This window comes from Poecilia reticulata, linkage group LG21 (genome assembly GCF_000633615.1).
Source record: "Poecilia reticulata strain Guanapo linkage group LG21, Guppy_female_1.0+MT, whole genome shotgun sequence".
In the NCBI taxonomy this organism is placed as follows: Eukaryota; Metazoa; Chordata; class Actinopteri; order Cyprinodontiformes; family Poeciliidae; genus Poecilia; species Poecilia reticulata.
This window is the reverse complement of record NC_024351.1, coordinates 23531470-23552236: the sequence shown is the minus strand read 5'-3', so window position 1 is coordinate 23552236 and position 20767 is coordinate 23531470. Positions and strand designations below refer to the sequence as shown.

The 20767-nt window shown below is 39.1% G+C and overlaps 3 protein-coding genes across 5 annotated transcripts in view; 1 reads left to right on the top strand and 2 right to left on the bottom strand.

The window, feature by feature from the left end:
* Positions 1–14310, bottom strand: part of LOC103457991 (gamma-aminobutyric acid receptor subunit rho-1) — a 26139-nt gene extending 11829 nt beyond the window's left edge. The window contains exons 1-4 of one of the 3 annotated variants that reach the window (XM_008398502.2): positions 14060–14310; positions 12625–12822; positions 7897–7944; positions 6799–6905 (exon numbers count right to left, since the gene is read on the bottom strand). In XM_008398502.2, coding sequence (XP_008396724.1) covers positions 6799–6905; positions 7897–7944; positions 12625–12728 — 259 coding nt within the window. In that variant the 5' untranslated portion in view covers positions 12729–12822; positions 14060–14310. Of the gene's footprint in view, positions 1–6798; positions 6906–7262; positions 7371–7896; positions 7945–12624; positions 13489–14059 lie in introns of those variants that run through there. The other 2 variants (XM_008398501.2, XM_008398504.1) reach the window with 2 other exon arrangements.
* A 446-nt stretch (positions 14311–14756) lies between these two features.
* Positions 14757–15736, bottom strand: smim8 (small integral membrane protein 8). Its single transcript, XM_008398505.2, has 2 exons — positions 15376–15736; positions 14757–15052 (listed from the first exon to the last, which is right to left on the bottom strand). The coding sequence occupies exons 1-2, from the start codon at positions 15502–15504 to the stop codon at positions 14894–14896; spliced, it is 288 nt and encodes a 95-aa protein (XP_008396727.1). The 5' UTR covers positions 15505–15736; the 3' UTR covers positions 14757–14893.
* A 718-nt stretch (positions 15737–16454) lies between these two features.
* LOC103457993 (piggyBac transposable element-derived protein 3-like) lies at positions 16455–18162 on the top strand. The gene is made up of 2 exons (XM_008398506.2): positions 16455–16704; positions 17115–18162. The coding sequence occupies exon 2, from the start codon at positions 17115–17117 to the stop codon at positions 18033–18035; it is 921 nt and encodes a 306-aa protein (XP_008396728.1). The 5' UTR covers positions 16455–16704; the 3' UTR covers positions 18036–18162.
* The last annotated feature ends 2605 nt before the right edge of the window (positions 18163–20767 follow it).

Genomic DNA, 20767 nt, shown 5'->3' with positions numbered 1-20767 from the left:
TATATATATATCAACTGTTTGATATTTGTAGATCATAAAATGAAATAACACGTGTATATTATTCTACACTAAGTTTCTCCGGTCTACATAAGTGTAAAGGGAGCACTGTTAGATACGCATTCTGACTGTTCCTGTTTCAGTATGATGCTGTTGTAGTCAGGAGTTGTTCTCAGCAGGATGGCAGATGAAACTGCTACTAACACATACAGTTTTATGATCTTTGAGGAGGGAAGAGAGATCAGATCACTCATTAACCCTGCAGTTAGCCCACTGACAGTGGATTTTTAAATGGTACCTTCAATATTCATTAGCTTCAAATGTAGGGATCCAAATAGTTTGTGGCCCTGTATTAACATGGTCCATGGCCATTTAATGAATTTCTTATTCATTCCAGGTAGGAGGGATTGCTGGTGTTAAGTCAATGTCACAACACAAGTGATTGTCTACTACTCATCCAGGGGCAGTGAGTGCTGCAGGTCAGTGACTTCATGCAATCTGCTGGGCTTCCATAGACCAGGGGTGTCAAACTAATTTGTCAAACTAATTTTCATTTTTATTTTGGGACATATCCAGATCATGAACGTCCTCGAGGGCCGGTTCGGTTCGTGCCAAAATGTATTAATAAAACCCATAAACAAACAGTTAAAATATTAACAAATAGCTGCCTCCCCATTCAATGAGCATTTCTTCAAATGAAATCATATTGAACATCTTTTCACACTGATGTAAATTGACAGCACACAAATAGAAACTGTTTTGATTTGATTAATAGAATAAAATTTAAGTATATAGTTGTTATTTTGAAGGTTCAATTTATGTATCCTTGTAGGATAACATGAAAACATGTGTGAGTCAGATTTGGCCCCAGGGCCTTTAGTCTGACACATACTGTATGTCTTAGACAGGAAACTATTTATAATTTAGAAAACTAACTGAGCTCACTGTCCTGGTATGTCACGAAGATCTGTTGGGATGTATTCATGAGTGAATTGAAATGAGTTTTTGGAAAGTGCCTTGAGACAAAATTTGTTGTGAAATAGCACTACATAAATTAATTGAACTAGAGTTTTTAGGTTAGCACTGTGCTGTTTAATAGAATTCATCATCAGATCAGAAGTTTTGTTCTTGTAGTTTGAAACAAGAATTTGAATGATTCCAAAGAAAAAATAAGTAGTTATTTTAACTTGATATTAGAGAAATGTGTGCCCTTTAACTAGGTGAGGGAAGTTTTTCTTTGCATATTGTGAAATAATTATTAGGTTTAAAACACAGCCATTTCACCCCACCGGTCACAATAGTGACCAATAAATCTTTTTCACTTTCAAGGACTCTAAAAAGCTTCCTGATTAAATTTTCAGTTAATGTTCAGCAAACATTGAAAGTTTAGAGTGTTTGGATAATACTTATGCAGTATCACATGTTTAGAGTAAATTATCACATGACCAGAGCTGATTATATCTTGGTTGCACCTTGTCGAGAAGAAGACTGCCACAAACCTCCCAAAGAAGAGGCTAGTAATGTATGTTTAAATAAACATACAAACATTTTTGGTGCACATTATCTTTAAAGTGTCTAGTTATGATATACACCTTTACATTTACAAAAATTAGTTTTGGTGTGACAGCAGGATGTGTAAACATGTTGACGATGGGATAATACGTTTTACCTAGGTGAGCTTATTTAAATACATACCATATTCTTCCAATATCTAGCTTCTTTTTTAAGATTAATTTTGAGTGTGGTTCTTGATCTGTTGGACTTGGTGATAGCCAGACAAAGCATATAACAATGTAGTTGTGAGAATAATGGAATCCTTACTCATTATGATAGTGGTGGCTTAGACATGGACTATATGGGGAAGATGGGCCTTTTCCATGCCTGATTTTGAATACATATGATCAGTTTATGGGAAAAGAGGATGATCTCCCCCTTCAACAGTCATGTAGCACTCTTTTACCACCTGTAAAAGTTTATGATGAAGGGACCACTGTCTCTCTGATGCACCCTTTAAAAATAAAAAGGATCCTAATGAGGTTCCGGCACAAGATGAGAAACTGCTGATCCACTAGAAAAACAGCAATATTTTCATGGTAGAAACAAAGATGAGAAAGAACTATACAGAGACTGATGTCAATAGATCAATGGGCACATGAGAGGTGTAGACCTAAATCCCTCAAGGAACAGTGTCATGGTCAGGTTCAAGACGTTTTGGTGGCCCATCTCAAAAGCACACTTGTAAATAGGGTGATGGCAGTGGTGGAGAAAGTACTAAAAACATGTACTTAAGTAAAAGTAAAAGTACTACATTAACATTTTACTTAAGTAAAAGTAAAAAAGTACTGGCTTTTAAAAATACTTAAGTTTTAAAAGTATTGCTAAATAATACCTAATCACTAATATTAAGTGAACCGATCGTATTTAATTTTAAAACATCAGTGATGTGCCATTTTAATGAACAATGCCACAGATAAAGCATGTTGTGTTTACTCTCTGTAACATAGTTTAGACTTAGATGTGTGATTCTATGCATCATAATTTCAGGGATGGAAACATCTCGTCTCCTGTCCTAACATAGCATGAACTTCATGHTTTTTACCACTAGTGACTTTTATTTTGAAAGAAATCCAACTGGCAGGGGATGACATGGAACCAAGGAGCCACGTAGCAAAGTTGTAGTCTAGACCACTGAACCCGAGACCAAATCAAGACCAAGACCAGCACCCCGTGCTACATGACAATAAAATTAAGTTTACCTATCAAAAGTGCTTCTCAAATTCATCTGAAAGATTCACATTCCCATAAAAACACCTAGATATTAAATACTTAGAGCTGAAATAAATATAACCAGCATCAATTCAAACTCTTCATTCTGTTTTGTTTCCATCTCTGTGCCACAATCCGCAGAGGTCTCATGCCATCCCTAGGGGCCGCTTTTCATTGGCTAATGCCCATTTCACGTCACAGTGCAGCTACCACGCGCGTGACCGTCTCACAAACACAAGCTACAGTAGTAAACACATGCTAATGTACATTGTGGACTAGCAGACCGGCAGAGTTTTTGTGTCAGGACTTGAGAAAGAATGGTTCTCCACCGTCAGTAGGGTATCTGTACAGGCGATGTCAGGTATCCTGATCATATTTGTGGAACTAAAATTCACAGATTTCCAAAATCTGAAACGGAATGCCTTGCTTGGATCAAAGCTTGTGCACGACCGCATTTGCAGCTCAACCGTCGTAGGATCAATAAGAACAAAGGAGTGTGTGCTGGTTTAAGTATTATTGCTTTGCTTTCTTTGTGTTTAGTGAACCTGAAAAGGCTTTTTACTAAACTGTAATCGTGTTAGCCACGCTAGCACCGAGTACCGTGTATCAGGCCTAGGCACACTGAAACATTTGCCAACAGAAATCAGTGATTTCAAAAGTAACCCTCAAAACCATGAATGCCCGACTTACCCAGCCTTGCAAGAACAATAGGCATCAGTGATCTTGTTCACAGCTATATTTATGCTGAGGGTGGGAGGATCTGCTGTTTTTCTCATCGACCGGTAGCATTTAGCTTCGACGCGCACAATGTTGGAGGCATCGCGTGGCTCAAACACCTTGATGTCATCCAAAAATGATGACATGAACTTGTTGGTTCCCCTGTCCATTGTCATGGCTGATATGTTTTGAAAATCCRGCAGAAATGCTAAACTAATCGACTCAGAAATACTCTGCAGAGTCAGTCGAAATGAAAGACGCCATGTTTACACATAGAAACTAAGCTCCGCGAGGCTCTGTTTGTGAGACATGCAGCCACGTGGGACTTTCGAGGGGCGTTTCTGGGCAGAGCTTGGTAAAGTCCATGCAGACTTTGGTCACAGCGTTGTCCCATATATGCGACACCTCAGTCAACACCTCCACACAATAATTCAGCGCATGAGTGACAACTTTTTTTAATCACAGATGCAACATGTGTCTCTGTACAGCTAGCTTTGCTAGCATCACGTCAACAGAGCTCACCTTTCTTTAACCTTTCCTTCTAAGTGACGCTAAAAGTTGGACGAAGTCCCCACCGTCTGTGAAAGTGAAGCGCTGCAGATTTTACATGTTGCCATATCTATGATTTATGCAGCGCTATTATATTACTGACGATTAGACAGACATCTTCTCCCGCTCAGAGGAAACCACTGCGCATGTCTGGAGCTCCGCGTGCCAGTAAWGGGGGAGGCGATGGGTGACAACAGACAGTAAGTCACGTTATTGCTTGGATTTTATGGCTCCACCTTAAGTCTCTGAGCTTCACATTTTAACGGAAAAAAAGCGCAGTGCGACTTAGATGTAACGAGTAACGCGASAGTTTTGTAGAAATGTAGTGAAGTAGAAAGTAGAGATACTTACTGTAAAATGTAGTGGAGAAAAAGTAGAAAGTATCCATTATTAAATCTACTTAATTAAAGTACAGATACATGAAAATTATACTTAAGTACACCACCACTGGGTGATGGTAGCCTAGGAGGTTGGAGTTTATCTTGTAACTGGTCGGTTGCCTGCTGGAACCCCCACTTTGTGTCAGACGTTGTGACCTTGATCAAGAGGACAACTCACCCACCAAGCCAGCTGGTGGTAGTCAGAGGACCTGGTGGTGCCAGTGAATGACTGCTTTACTTCTGTCAAACTGAGCCAGGGAAGCTGTAGCTACAATCTAGTAGATTACTGCTATCAGTGTGTGACTGTGTGTTTTAATGAGTGAATGACGAAATGTGATGAAAAGCATTTTCAGGTCAATTGAACTTGATAAAGAACTATACAATTACAGGTCATTTACCTTTCAGATATTATTTTACAAATGTGTCGTAGGAGGAACGACTAATTTGCTCATCGTGGCTTGTGGATTATTATCTTATGCAAAGGTTTGGCATAAGGTCAGTAGGTCATTTAAATTGATCTCAAATGGACACTTCTCTTCAAGTTATGACAAGATGTGACCAAGACACTTACTGGTCAGTCAATGCAAGAATCGTTTCCAGAGATGTTGCCTTTGCACCACCCATGCCTTGGAAAAATTCAAGGCTTTATTGCACATTGAATGCTTCAAGAAAGAACATAGAAAGTGGGAGAGGATGAAATAACCTAAAATTGAACAATACCAAAGTCACCAAATGGTGAGAAGGAGCCATACAACTCTCCTTTGATTCCAGGTATCCTGCAACTTTCAGGTGTGTTCCTGGGCCAACACACCTGAATTAAATGGATCACCTCCTCAGTATGCAGTCCAGTTCTCCAGAGTCCTGCTAATCACCTGATTCAGGTGTGTTGAAGCAGAGACGGATGGAAAAGATGCATGACCCCAGCCCTCAATCCCTGGAGTTGGAAACTCCTGGACTAACTCTATTGAGTCTTACTGTATGACAGTGTGACAAATGTTCATAATTTTCAGAAATATAAATGAAAGCCTCTACTGTAGATGTTATCTTTATGATTTATGTTACTGTGATGACACTACAACTGACTGAAGTTCAATATAATTATGCATAAACACTCAAGCACTCAATTTTACCTTGGTTTAGAACATACAGATAGTAAAATTGGTACTTTACAGAGCAAATGTTGCACGAAAGTAATGCAGTGTCAAGATATATTCCAATAAAGAAACAATGTTCACATATTATGATCATGTTTATTTGGAAAAAGCACTTTTAGCTCATCTTAGTATAAGAACACCTTATTATCCCATATATTTTTCCAAATTTTTTTTAATTATTTTCCCTTGATTAGTTCAAAGGGCTATCAATAACATCTGATTTTAATATTTTCATGACTGGGAAAAAATTGGGGTTAAATCTGTTAAGTTAAAACTCACAATTCAAGATTAATGAATTTAAAACACAATGTTTAGACAACTTGTCTCTTGTTGTTAAATCAACTTCATGAACTTTAATTTCTGAGTTAAAACCAATACAGTTTTCTTGTTGACTTAAATGTCATTTTCAAGGCAGCAGGTGAATTTTCATTTTCAAATTAAACCACCTTCAAATGTTTTAAAATGTAGGGCTTATTCCCATCTCTAGATGCTTCATATCATCTTTTGCTTCTGGTTGGTCCAAGTGGCCAGTAACAACCCATATGACACGGTCAGTTATAGAGCCAATAACATCCATAAGGAGGCTGTTGTTCACAACAGCTTCCTTCTGGAACATCCAGCTCTGAAGTTGTGCAGTTCATTTCCAAAGCAAAATTTTGCTTTGTCCTACTGCCTCAGTAGTGTTCAATATGCTGGGAAAAGTATGGAGAATGTCCCAAGAGTCTCTGAGGCCTGGATTGGCTGACTGCTTCAAATAAGGAGTCTTCTTCTAAAATATGTACTCAGTCTCATTAGCTGGTAGTTTTAGTATCTGTGGAGTCATTTAGGCTATAGCCTTTAACTGAATGAAGTATTTCAAAAACTCCATCTGAGATTATGAATCTATAGAGGAATCCAAGTGAGAGACTTCAATTCACAATGACTCCAGCTTTGAGTCATAGAGCAGATTAAGATGGCAGTTATTGAAATCGAAAGCTACAGACAGGCTGCTCAGTAATTAATCACTGGCTTGCAACAGCATGGTTCCACCGTAATCCCACTGTTATGTCATCTTTGCCAGCCAGGACTGGGCGCTCTCACTACTATGTTAATAAAAGAACCAAGCCTGGAGAGCGTAGATTGGTATCGACAGTCGAGTCTAGAAAATCAGCTGGATATTTATAAGCAACGCACCTGAAAACACATCATAACCTACGAGTTTCTGCACAGAAGGTTCCAAAAGATGAGCCGCTTACCTCCAAACCCTGGTCGCATTGTGAAGTCGTGGTCATCTATCCTCAGCAGCTGCTCTGACTTCGTAGCCCTGGCTTTAGTTATATCTGGACTTCTCTTGAATATCGGGCTGAGAGAAAATAAGGGAAACTTTAATTATTAAAGAAAGAGTGAGAATTAATGTCTTTGGGGTCTTTGTTTTATCAACACCGGCTTTTTTCCGGCTTCACATCGCGGCTGTGAAGTTTTGCTTCCTGCTCCGGAAAAAAGCGGTTGATCATCAATTGACATTTCACCATTTTTAAAGCGGGTGAACCACGAGTAAACTTGAKCTTGACACATAGCGTCATCCYTGTAAGYGGTCTTCAACATTTGAACGGTTTCCGATGCTTTTTTTCCCGAGCAGGAAGCAAAGCTTCAGCCGCGCCGCTCATAGAACATCTCCATGAAGAAAAACGACGGCTGGACAAAACAAAACAGCTCTTACAAGAAAATTCACTGCGGGTAGATGAAACCTTCCACATCAACGCCGCTTGGCACACTGATTGAGAAGGCGTGGTGGAACAAACACCTAGCGGCAGAATCGTGTACTACGAAAACTGTGTGTGCAGCAGCGTCATTCTGGAAACTTGTGGGTACCCCCTCGTAATCCGGTGCGCCTTATAGTGCGGAAAATACGGTGTGTTCTTTGGTGAGCAGTTGAATAACAATTCAACTGGGTCTTGGATGTTTAACATATTTGATACTTTTATTAACTTTTACTTATTCTTTTAAGATGGCTGCTTTTTCAAAAATAATTTAAGGTGAGAGTTTTCTAGTTCTTTACACATGATGTTGTTCAACTAGTTCATTGTATTTACCATTATAGCTTTCCATATTGAGGTTGTTCTTCACAGGCAAATAATCTGATGAATTCCCTAATTCTAAAGGCTGAGGAAGGATTATATAGGGTTTAGTGAGAAACATGAAACTGGGCCATCTGTCTCTGTAGATACCAAAAACAATGGTGTGATTAAAATGTTGACCTTATGGCTCAAAGTCCACTACGCTTCTTTAATCTCCACTTTCAACTAGCATCAGTTATACTCCTAATTAAAAAATAGATAAATACATAAAAATACCTGCCAGTCTTGTGGCTGAGTCCTAGTGGAGACATCTCTTGTGTCAATCTGAAATAAGAAAAAAGACGACATTTTATTATGCACTATTAGATAACATTATAGCAATAAGGGAGCTAAAAGAATAATGGTCTAACAGTCATGTATTTCAGAGAAACTCAACAGAATTTATAAACTGCAGTAACATTATATTGTTTATTAATTTATTTAAATCTCTAACAGTCGCATTACATTAGAAAAACTACTTTATTCTTTAGAAAGTAAATACAAATCTAGAATGTTTGGCCACCAAAAAGCACAAGAATGGAAGAGACGAATGTTTACGGTTGTTTTAAATGAGCCACCTTTAAATTGTTTTAATAAATAACATTTGATCTGCTCTATAGAAGCAGCATTAGATGTTCAGCTGCTCTGAAGTCTGTTTGACATTTGATTCTCCACTTTGTGATGCTCTGAACATAAGACGGATCTGAGATGCAGCAGGCCCAGGCCCAAGGCTCTCCCATACAGAGATGTATTGTTTCACATTAGTCACAGAGAAGTCTCTGAGTATTTATACTAAGGATCATGTTGGTCTACTGTCCACTGCCATTTACACTCCACATGAAAAGCATATTTCAAGTGTAACCCTGCAGAATAACTATTGTTAATATGCTTATCAGACACAACTGTTAAGAAACTTAATTTATTATGTATTCTTAAACCAATAGATGTCTTATTGTTGTATTCGTGGAAGAAAGTCATTAATACTTTCTAATTTGCTGCCATGGTGTTGATGGACCATGGGCCTCTCTCTCCCTGGGTGAATATCTGTAGACAGGGTTTCCTACAGGGGCTGGTGGGGAGCTGACAGGAGGGCATTTCTACCCTGGACAACTCCCTTCACTCACTCCATCATTCCTCACATGCAGAGCCTTAGGGTGCAGGGGCACATCACAAAGAACATCACCATAGTTGTGACCACAAAAGTTCCTAAGGTTCAGGATGACGTGAAATAGAACTGCAACAAATTGTAGTAATCCATTAACCCCATGACGCAGGCTGTAGCTTCACTGAATAAATCTCCAGTTAAAACCAGTAAAATCATCTAATCTTCTCAAATCTGAAATCCTCTGACAACTGCACTGCAGGGAGACAGACAGCCTTTGACTGTGACAGGCCATTAAAACATTTTAAAGATCTTTGATTTGTCCAAGTAGATTGAAAATAGGGTTTTATTTTTAGCCCTTCTTCTGATTGTTTGTTCCTGCTACAGTTGTACCAAAGATACATAGTAATACTTCAGGAAGCTATCTAACAATCATGTGAATACCTGACAGTCAGTTTCAAGAACTGCAATGTGTAAAAGCTCATGTGTAAGATGTTCTCATGTCAGAGTTTATTTCTTATTCAGGAATCCATTATATTTGTTATACATGATTTATCCTTTGCTATTCTCAGGAAAACAACCTCTGTCCCTGAATGTCACCTGACCCGTTATGAGACAGGAAGATGATAGCAATGCTTCATGATATTGTGACTCTACTAAAGAGTTTATTGTGTGGGTCATTCTGTAATTTTCCCAGCTGGAGAATAAGGAAAGAGTTTTACTCTTGGTTAGAGTTTCCGTATTTTACCTTGTATTGTGTTTTGCTTTGAGTTTTCTCTGCAGGGTGTCTGGGTGTCTCTCCCTTAGAGATGGGTCAGAAACTTGGTCAGCAGGATGAACTCAGAGTCGAGCTGCTGCTGGATTTTGTTTTGAGTTTAAGGATTATTGTTGCATGGTTCTGTGTGTTTTTTTGTTGTTGTCTTTAAGGGTCCGGTCTGGCAGAAGGGAACTCAGAATTATTGTCTGAGTGCCAAAGTGACACTCAACAAATTTTCTTTCACAAGCTTTCATCATGATGCTCCACTTGAAATATATGTGAAACTTTATGTAATGGATACAGAGATAAAGAAGAAAGGAGAAAAGAAAGGAAAAAAGGTTGGGGAAGGTTTAAAGAGTTTATGTATTCCTGCAGTTTTTCCTCCATGCACATTTGCTTTGCCTCACATCTCTGAGCTGCAGCTACATCACAGGATACATGAAGTTACAGTAGATTGAACCTGTGAGTCTATTTTTCTTCTAAAGTAGGGATCTCTTAATCTTAAGTTTGTGCACACAATCCCCTGGTTATTTACAAGTGTAAGTCAGAAAGACCTGATCACTTTGGGTCTTTCTGGGATCGGCGCAATCAGCCTTGAGCCTTTGGTAGCATAATTACTGAGAATTGAGAGTTCATTCCAGATTTCATACTAAGCGACTTCAGCTGATTTGATGAAGGCAGAATATCCACTTTCAGATGTGAGCCGAAAATCAGCAACTGGAAGTAAAGACAGTCTACTATTTCAGGATCAGCATCTGATGTAAGACAGGAAGAAACCGGGTGGGGGAGATGAGACAGGAAATCAGCTGGGTAGTTTTGAGAATCTGACTGTCAAATAACATCCCGATCGAAACACAGCAGGCAGGCAGCGCAGCGGATGGTACGCATACCAGTCCTATTGATTCATTTGGTGGTCTGTGGTAGAGTGAAACATCAGCCCCATAAATATGTTCTCCAGTACTCTGCATCTGACACAGAAGGAATAACTTTTTTCCATCAGTAGAGTACTTTTGTCCTGTTGCACATAGTGTGCCTCCTTCTGTGCCACCTGGGTTATTATACAGCGCCCAGCCCACAGTCACTTTCATCAGTAGCGGTCACAAAGCAGGGTCAAACCGTGCCAGAGGAGACTAATGTCCATTAGAATGTGTTCTTGTCCTTAAGTCCTAGGATGAAGAAACCTAACCTAAAACCACAGTGATGTCTTCCCATGAAGGACTGCACTACTGCTCATACCAAGCAGCTGCTTGACTGCACACAGCAATGATATCCACATAGTTTTCCTTAAGAATTTCCATCATCAGGTTCTGACAAGCTGAAAGAACAGAGACAAATCACTGCAGAATGTAAAATGATCATACCTACTGTAGTAAAACTTGTCAGGTCTGAAGTTTCATGTGCGGGCAGTTTGTAGTGTCAAACATCAATCACAGAAAATATTTTTGCACCTTACAAGAAGACAAACAATTAGCTTGAGTTTCTAAAAAAAAACTGGGATCCACTCAGTTTTTATCATCACTCTCTCAGCACAGTAGGAGACACCTCTTGTAAATGTTGTGCCCCCTATTCTCACTGCACCTGATGCCGGTTGGTGAGAAAGTTCTTGATCCAAAGGCAAGAACTTACGTTGAAGGTCCTGCGTCATGGAGCTTCACTATCAGCTTCACCAGGATGATGGTATTAAATCCTGAACTGAAGTCGATGAATAGCATCCTAGTGTTAGGATGCTACAGATGTGTCAGGGCTGTGTAATCCCCTGTGGACAGATTCCTCCTGTAGGCAAACTGGTGCCTGTCCAGACCAGCAGGAAGGTTATCCTTGATGTGTTTTAGGATGAGCCTCTCAAAGCACTTCATAGTTACTGGGGTTTATTTCAGATCTCTTTGGCCTTTACTGTAGGCTAACTTGTCAGATGACCGGTAGGCAGCATCATGGGCTCTGACCAGGGACCGCACAGTTCCATCCATCTACAGCTTCTGATTAAGTAAACCCTTGATAGTTTTGGTGGGTAGGACAGCATCTGTGCAGGACTGCACACAAGACAGAACCTCAGATCCAGAGACCTGAGCTCTCTTTAAAAACCTATTATTGAGTAATCTCACAACAGTCCTGAAGTGATGAGGAAGCCTCCTCAGTTCAGACCTGAACAGTTCTAATGGCAGGTTTTGAACTACAGATCAGCGGTCAGTAGGCAGGGATGAGTACAGCTGTGATGTGGTCAGACAGTCCTAAATGTGGACCTGCAGCAGCCTCGTATGCCCCTTTGATGTTACAGTAGACCTGATCCAGGATATTTTTGTCTGTTCAAAAAATTATGAGTCTGGGTAGCATAGTCTTAAGTACTGCTTGAGTAAAATCTCCTCCCACGATCACAACTGCCTCAGGGTGAGAGTTCATCTGCCTGTTTATCAGACAGTAAAGCTTCTCCAGAGCTATTAGTATTAGCTTTTGGGGGAATATAGACAGCAACCATCAGAATGGAGCAGAACTCTGTTACCAGCAGAAAATGATACACTTGTTATATGACAGTGGACAGAGTTTTAGTGGATTGTAAGTTATCCCTGATTGTTTAGTTAAGTACTAGTCCAGAAATACATCCTGGTATAAACAGAAATCGTAGACTTGAGTGGAAATTAATTATAGATGACTGACACAGTAAAGGAGACATCAAATGCAAAAATGACCCATTAGATGAATGTAAAAGTTGTGGGACTAAAAGGTAGCTACTCCATCTGATGGTACCATGTGCTGCATTGTGTTTCTTTCTTCTATTTGTAAAAATGATTAAATGTAAATAAAAAGCAATGCAGTGCCACACTGGGACTGCGACATCTTATAGATGCTGACTAGAGTTTAAAACAGAGCAAAGCTTCTTTTTCTTTCTGTTAACTGTTTTTTTCTTTCTTTCTGACATTAGGAAGATGCGACCTTTATTTGTTCCGTGATTTATTTCTGTTTAATTAAGTTATTTCTCGAAATTACGTAATTTTGGTTCTATAGTGAAGCACTCTACTTTTCAGAATATTATTGTCAAAGCAATCCTAAACCTTCATACAACTTTAAATCAGAGACATCATCTCTGAAATGTCGTTCACTTTGCACTGACCTGATGTGTCTATACGGATGCAGACTTTGCCCTCTGGTGCGCTTGTGTCCGGACACCTCGACCATCCAGAGCAGCACGCTGAACAGAACCACATCCGTATGCATGACGTCCACAGACACAGCCTTCTGCTCCAGAGCGCTCAGATGTGCAGACCACTCCAGAGTCTGTCAGTGCACCGGCCGGACGCTCCGAGCATGACTCGCACCGAGAACATAGTAAGAATGCATACATAAACGTCAAAGTCTTTAATCTCTTAGACGATAGGGATGCAGTTAGCCTGCAAATCTGCACAAGTCAAATGGCACGGATTTACTCTGTGAGCGCCGAGTCAATAAAACCGCGGCGCACGTTGATCCTACTGGTGAGAGAGGTGGAAAGCTTTGGACAGTTACAGTCACTTGATGTCATTTCAGAATCACCACTTCTACACCAACTAAAGACGCATTGTTTTCACAGTGGGTGGGACCCGGAGGTCCCGTGGAAACCCCACGCCTGCAGCAGGACGCGGCTGACCGCTGCACCTCCACGCCCCTCCTCGTTGATCTTTCCTCAGATTCTGTTTGTCTTACACCAGGACTCGGACCTTATGATCCATGATCAAAACACATTAGGGCATTGCTTTGCCCCAGTTTGTTTCAATTACCAATAAGTGGTGTATAGAATATTATGCAACAGTTTGATAATCCTGTTGGCTACAGTACGAACAGTGGATGAGTAATTCCACAGGGTTTTTCATCCCATCAGCATATTTCTCTGCTCTACCTTCTTGCGCTGGAACAATGAATACATATACCTATACAGTTTCTTTTATCATGAAAGTAAGTTGCAAATTAAGTAAAAATGCATGTATACACCAGACATATAATAATAATAATAATAATAATAATAATAATAATAATAATAATAATAATAATAATAATTTTTATTTCCTTTATTTAACCAGGTAAACCCCGTTGAGATCCAGATCTCATTTTCAGGAGGGACCTGGGCAGAAGTCTGCAATACAACAACAACAACAACAACAACAAATAATAATAATAATAATAATAATAATAATAATAATAATAATAATAATAATAATAATAATAATAATAATAATAATAATAATAATAATCTTTACTGATGTTTTTTAAAAAACCTACGAGACTACTTTTTTAAATAAAAACAAGTTTAAAATTTACAGACTGTAATTTTTCATACAGAAAAACGTGCAGTTAATTTACTGCAAAATCATAATGTGAGGATTTGAGTTTTCTTTGTGTTTATTTTAGGTTTCTGTGTCTATTGGGTCTCGGTGTTGTCCTGTCTACCCCTTGATTGTTCCCAGCTGTGTCTCGTTTCCCTGACTACCCTCTGTGTATGTGTGCCTTGTTGGGTCCTTGTCTAGCTGTCTTGTCGCTTTCGAGTCTGCCGTCATTGTATTTTTGATGGTTACCTGTTGCTACCATGTGAGCATTAGCCTTCCGCTCAATCTGGGCTGCCTGGACTTTAGTGCGTCTGGATTCATCATTAAATCACCTTTTATTCATTCCAACCTGGGTCTTCAGCGACATCCTCACCACCTCTTCACAGCACTTCATGACACATAATTACTATTTTTAGTACAAGTATTATATTGCCTGTTTGTAAATAATTACTTTTGAAATGATAAAATATATTTTGGTACATATTTAAAATAGATTTTAAAGCAACCTATTAGAAGCCTGTTTTTAAAAAATAATTTAAATTTTGAATATATGCTTTAAAATGTATCCAAATGATAACATTTAAAATGTATTTCTGAAAAATATTGCCTATTTAAAATATATTTAAGTAAGCTATTTTTTCACCTGGTTGACTTTATCTTATTTTGCATTTCTGAATCTGACTTAGTCTCATTCTTAGATGCTGTGTCAAAATCAATTTTTATTTTTTTGTATTTAAACACAAACTGCATATTTTCTCCATGTTTTCTGATGCTATCAGACTTCCCTCAAATTTTAGTTGTGATGCAAGTTTTGAATTGCTTTGCCTTTTCTAGATAAAATTGATTTGATATAACAGTTCTGTTGTGTCTTTAACATGAAAAATATGAAGGTCACAGATGTTTACCTGTCAGCTCATATGTTTCTTCTTAGAATTACTTTGAAAAATACTTTGTGGGTTCCACATTTATTATGCTTTTAACCACAGAATATATTTGGACATGATACAATTTGTCTTCTTGGTTGTTTGTTCTGTTGAAACACCAATAAACAGCCTGTTTGATGCAGCGCAGCATAGATCTCCATCAGTCCCATTTGGAAGTCTTCCTCTTCATGTATCTCTCTCCTTCGCTGTCTATCGCTTCATAAAGCTGCTGGTCATTTTCTTTCATGGCGTGCAGATAGCCCAGGTAACCCACGCTCAAGGTGATGGCCACCAGCCCAAATACCATCACTGGTTTATTCTGCAAAACAACACAGCTCCATGTTAAAAGCCTGACGGGGTGTTATCACATGGTAATAACATAACACAATCCTACTAAGATCAGCCATCCACAGAGCTTTTATTGGGTCAGTTTTAACGTTTTCAATAGAGTCATGGCTCTGAAACCTGCCGTTAGAGGAGATGAACGCTGAAAGCCAGCGATCATGGTCAGGCCAGTCTCTGACTGGAGTAGAGTTCTTGTTTCATGCTGCGTAAATGTCCACATTGAGGAAAAAAAAGGGGGGTCGGGGGGGAATCAACACACACTCTCTCTGTGTGTGTGTGTGTGTGTTAGGGTCTCACCGGTTTTATAAAGAGTTCAGGATTGACAGCACGGAACAGTGTGGTGGTCTGTGCTCCTCTCAACCCAGGCGTCCGGAAGCCTTTTTCCCCGGCATTCTCCTTCCCCTTATCGGCTTCTTTTTCCAACATGTTCCCTCCAAAGCACACAGAACTCAGCGGGAGAAACCTGACAAAGGATCTCTAATTATCATAATACTATCCCAAATGACAGATTTGTTCTCCATTTGTTTGCCTCACAACATTGCCACTTGTTCTTCTTGTGGTTTTCCTCATGCTAACCAAGTGCAGACTGCCATCTGCTGGATTTAAACAACATATTCCGTTTAAAGCCCGATTTTACCCCGACTCCCGGATGGAAAACGTCGAGTTGCGCGGTCAGTGGGTCTGGCTGGTTGGCACCAGTGGCGGAGCCAGRGGGGGGGGGGGGGGGTAGTGACCCCCTGTCATCTGATTGGCCCCCCCAGTGGTCCCCCCTGATGATTGACATGTAACAGCACCAGGTTATTCCTGTACATTATTTGGAATCATTCTAAGTCAATCTAATATCTAAAGAAGAAAATAATAAATATAAGAAAAGAAAATGTATAAAACTTTATATAAGTCCATGTGATGACATAAATAAATAGATTTAGATCAGGCGCGATACCAGCCTCCTTTGTCATAACAACAAGCTGAAATTGTTCTCCTTTCAGTTGCTGCGCTGTGGTGCAACTCAAACGCTAAAGCACTTCATACCTGGTGGTGATGGTAAAACCCCAATAAGTTATTTATTGATCCTCCGCAAAAAGAGAAAAACCGAAGAGGGGCCGACGATGTTCCTAGTTTGGAGCAGAGGTGGCGCTAGAGTTTTTTCGTTGTCCGTCAAAGAAAAAAAAAAATTATTTCCAATTTGTAGTCATCAAACGAAACATTTATTATTTCTCTGTTAGAACGTTTTTGAAATCAGGTAACATTTCACGAAATAACGTGATTAGAAGACGACAGAACTCTGATCGGTTCCTGATCCCTCAGCGGGAGAAAAACCAGCAGAAGCGGATCAGCTGCTGGACGCTCCAGAGCCTCTGGTCCGTTAAAACCCTTTAACTGCCCGCTCAACCATTTGGTTGAGCACATTTTGGGTCTCTATATCTCAATATGAGGAGTGTCTAACTTAGCTTAACCTGATTGAGCCATCTCTGCCACTTGCTTGAAAGACGATATGCTAAAGAAATCCACTAGAGGGCACTGTTTCTTTAAATAGTAATAGTTCTTCTTCTCCTCTCCAACCACGAAGTCAGAACCCTGAAACTCTGTCACATATATCGACTGGTTGTGGTAAAACGTTGAAAGGTAGGAATCGTTTTCTGGCATATGATAGTATTATAGACATTAATAAACAGAATTATGTTACTTGATATCACCGAAAAAGCTAAATTAAAGGTCAAATAATTTTTTGAAAATATGCTCGACCAAACGGTTGAGATGTCACTTAATGGTAAATGTAGCTAATTAAGCTAACGTAGTTAACTTTTTTTTTTTTTGCTATAAAATCAAGTTATTTTCATCTATTGGTATAAATATGAAACAATAAGTGTTWTTAAAGTCTTATACACAAAGAATAATTATAACATTATCTGACAAAATAATTTTTGCGACTTTCTGAGTTGATATTAGCAAATATGGTAACATTTTAGAATAAATGTGGGAAAATCAAAATTTTCACAACTAGTAACTAATTTTAACTTTTCAACCACCACTAGATGGATGCTAAATCCTTCTATGGCGCGAGGCCACGCACTCGTCTTGCCCTTGTGCCAGATGATCCCCGAGAATCTGATGGTGATCTGAGCGATGACCAAGTTGAAGATCCAGATTATGAGCCCACACAARGAGATGATGCTGGAGACTCCTCATTCGAATCCCTGGATGAAGAGGAGGCTCCCTCAAAAAGCAGGTCTTTCACAAAGCCACCTCATAAAAAAAGAAGAAAAGGAAAGGAAAGCACCCTAAAAACTATTCGATTGGAGCAGCCAAATGACAACCCCAATCCAAATTACACCTCAGGCCCCCCAAAAAACGCAAGAAGAATCTGGAAGCATGAAGATATTGATGAGTTCCAAATTCTCAATTCAAAATTTGAACCCCCTAAAGATGTGCCCTCACCCTCCCAGTATTTTAAGATGCTCTTCACAGATGAGATGATTGAACATATAGCATATCACACTAATTTGTATTCTGCTCAAGAGCTGGGTGATCCAATCAAAACTAGTCCTTCAGAAATAGAGCATTTCTTAGCTGTCCTACTTTTCATGGGTGTTTTCAATTTCCCGTCACTGGAGGACTACTGGCTCCAGAAATCACGCTTCGATCTGATTGCTGACATCATGCCAAGGAGGAGATTCCAGCTGTTACGGCGATACATTCATTTCAATGATAATCAGCAGTGCAGTGAGAGTCAGGACAGATTTTACAAAATCCGTCCCCTTTTTGAAATGCTTCGTGAGCAGTGTCTCTTGATACCATCCACTCACAAGCACAGTGTTGATGAGGTCATGGTGGCATATAAAGGCACAAGAGCTGGTAACCTGCGCCAGTACATCGCCAACAAGCCAGACAAGTGGGGCTTCAAATTATTCTGTCGAGCAAGTTCATCCGGCATCATCCACGACCTCCTGCTGTAACAAGGGGCATCCACGTTCTTCAATGTTGCTCTCAGTAAAGAGGAGCAGGCCCTGCCTCTGGGAGCAAAAGTGGTGACAACGCTCTGCAAAACCATAAAAGAGCCCCAGATGTCTGTTGTCTTTTGTGACAACAATGTTATTTCTATGCAATGTTTTGTCATTGTGACAGAAATAAACTATCCAATGCCCCAGACATTTTTTATTGCTTATTTCTTTATAAATTAACATTTTATTTTAATTTATCTATTGTACTTGGTATTTTTATTATGTCATGTACTTAAACCATTAGGTGACATCTCAACCGTTTGGTAGAGATGAACTTTAACCATAAAGGACATCTCAACCGTTTGGTAGAGATCAATATTTCCAAAACCACAGGGTCTGTTGAAAAAAAAAAAATTGATTGTGTTTATAGATCACCCTGGGGTAAAAGAAATGCTAAGAAAAAAATTTTCACAGGTTTTTTTCTAGGTGCGGTAGTTAAAGGGTTAAAGCGACCAGATCACAGATGATTCTCTGACAGATATTGTTCTTAGTATGATTAATAATGAGCTCCACGATGTTCTCTGTGCGTAAAGTTGAAACTGTCTGAGCACCAAGTGATCAGCTGATCACAGTCTGGACAGAAACCAGCGGACTGCTGTCTGTTCTTATCAAGACGAGGCTGAGGAGGGAATCTGACATATTAACTCAGTTAAGTTTTTACTGGTTTTGTTTTTAAAACACCAATAACGTAAGCAGTGTAACTATATATTGTATATTTGGCGTTTGTCATCTCGTGTGATTAATTGGAGCGTAACGGTGGAGCATTTATTGCCCAGCGCTCTTTGCTTGTTTCTGCCTAACGGATCTGCACTTTAATTTCTTTCCTCTCTCAACAGTCAGCTGTTATTCCTCTACTTAAACTACAATAAGTAGATCATAACATTCTCTTTAGGTTTTCTCTGTGGGCTCCAAACTCATTAAATGTAAACTCATTAGAAGCCTGAGCACCATCAGGCAAATAGTTCTGGTCCGACCCGACCAGAACTATTTGGTCGGGTCGGACCAAATAGTTCTGGTCCTGTTACCCGTTTGGACAGGTAATTTGACAGGTCAAATTACCTGTCCAAACAGAGCTTCTTAACCAAGGTGTAACTCATCAACACGCATTTAGACGAAAGACGCATTTAGTTCAGTGTCCATGAGATGATATTCAGAAAGGCTATTTTATTGATTGATTTTAGTTTCCTCTGCGATGAACTCTGCATAAAGTCTATCATGTCTCCATGTGCGCCAGTCAAAGGTGTTAATTATAACATGTAAAATGACAGAGGGGCTTAAAAAAATAACCAAATATTCAGTTTGGTTATTTTTTTTTAAATTATATATTGACTAGGCCATTTTCGATGATTCTCCTGTAGTCTTCCTCATATATATATATATATATATATGCACTGCTCAAAAAAATAAAGGGAACACTTAAGTGTTAGTTGTAATTTAATACTATTTAAATACTACTAAAGTATACTAAGCACAAAATTAGTTGTTCCAAAATAGTACAGTTGAAGTACATCGATAAAAGTATACTAAAGTATGTTAAAATTTAGTGTACTAAAGTATACTTTTATACTTTTTTTTACCTGGGTCTCAGTCGTGACAGATTTTTAAAATATTCACAATACCAGACTGGTATTTGTTGTGAAAGGTTCAGGGACCACAGACCAAAGGAGTTTAAACAATCATACCAGTAGGTTGCGGTAACAGAATATATTCTCAGAATTTGGACGGGTTATATTTCTATTACACTCCATAAAATCAACGGTGGAGACGAAAAGGTGCTATGCTGGTGCTATGCAGCATAAATAGGGATGTAGAGAAAAATGGGGGAAAAAAGTGGAACATACATGCGACATAATTAAATACATAGAGTGGGGCAAAGAAGAATTTAATTAGCCATTGATTGTGCAAGTTCTCCTACTTAGAAAGATGAAAGTGTAATTTTCATCATAGGTATACTGAAACTGAGTTAAAAAATAAAATCCATTGTAGAGAATTTGTAAGTTATGGTGGAAGATAAGTATTTGGTCAGTAACAAACTTTCAACTCAATACTTTGTAGCATAACCTTTGTTGGCAATAACAGAGGTCAAATGTTCCCAGCAAGTCTTCACAGGTTTGCACACACAGCAGCTGGAATTTTGGCCTATTCCTCCATGCAGATCTCTTCTAGAGTAGTGACGCTTTGGGGCAGTCACTGGGCAACACATATTTTCAATTCCCTCCACAATTTTATGGAGTGGAGGTTTGGAGACCAGCGAGGCAACTCCAGGACCCATTTCAGTAATATTTTCTAAACAAAAGGTGTACAAATGGAAAATTATCAGCACAAACATAGCACAGTTGATTGATACCAATTGTGTTTGAGAACTTGAATTAGGGGGGAGGCTGGTTGACTTTTCATAACCTCTGGAAATCTTTCCTAAAATTTTAAAAATGATAGGGGCACAAAAATAGTTGCTGCACAGAACAGCACAAATGTTTGACACCAATTTTGTTTTATTTGAAGATGGCTTAAGGGCAACTTCACTCAGGTAGACCAAGTATGCTACCTGGTCTGCACACTGGGTGGGGAAGATCAACACATTCCACTATTTTTTTTAGAAATGAGAGTTAATCCATTCAGAGCAGAATTTATCCAGTATCTTTAAATTATGAAATGTTTTCCTCCAAAAAACCCCCCAAAAAACAACA

Coding starts and splice junctions, on each gene's coding strand:
- smim8 (XM_008398505.2), bottom strand. CDS start 15,504: ATGTTGGAAAAAGAAGCCGATAAGGGGAAGGAGAATGCCGGGGAAAAA. Junction 15,053..15,375: donor CTGAACTCTTTATAAAACCG/GTGAGACCCTAA, acceptor GTTGTTTTGCAG/AATAAACCAGTGATGGTATT.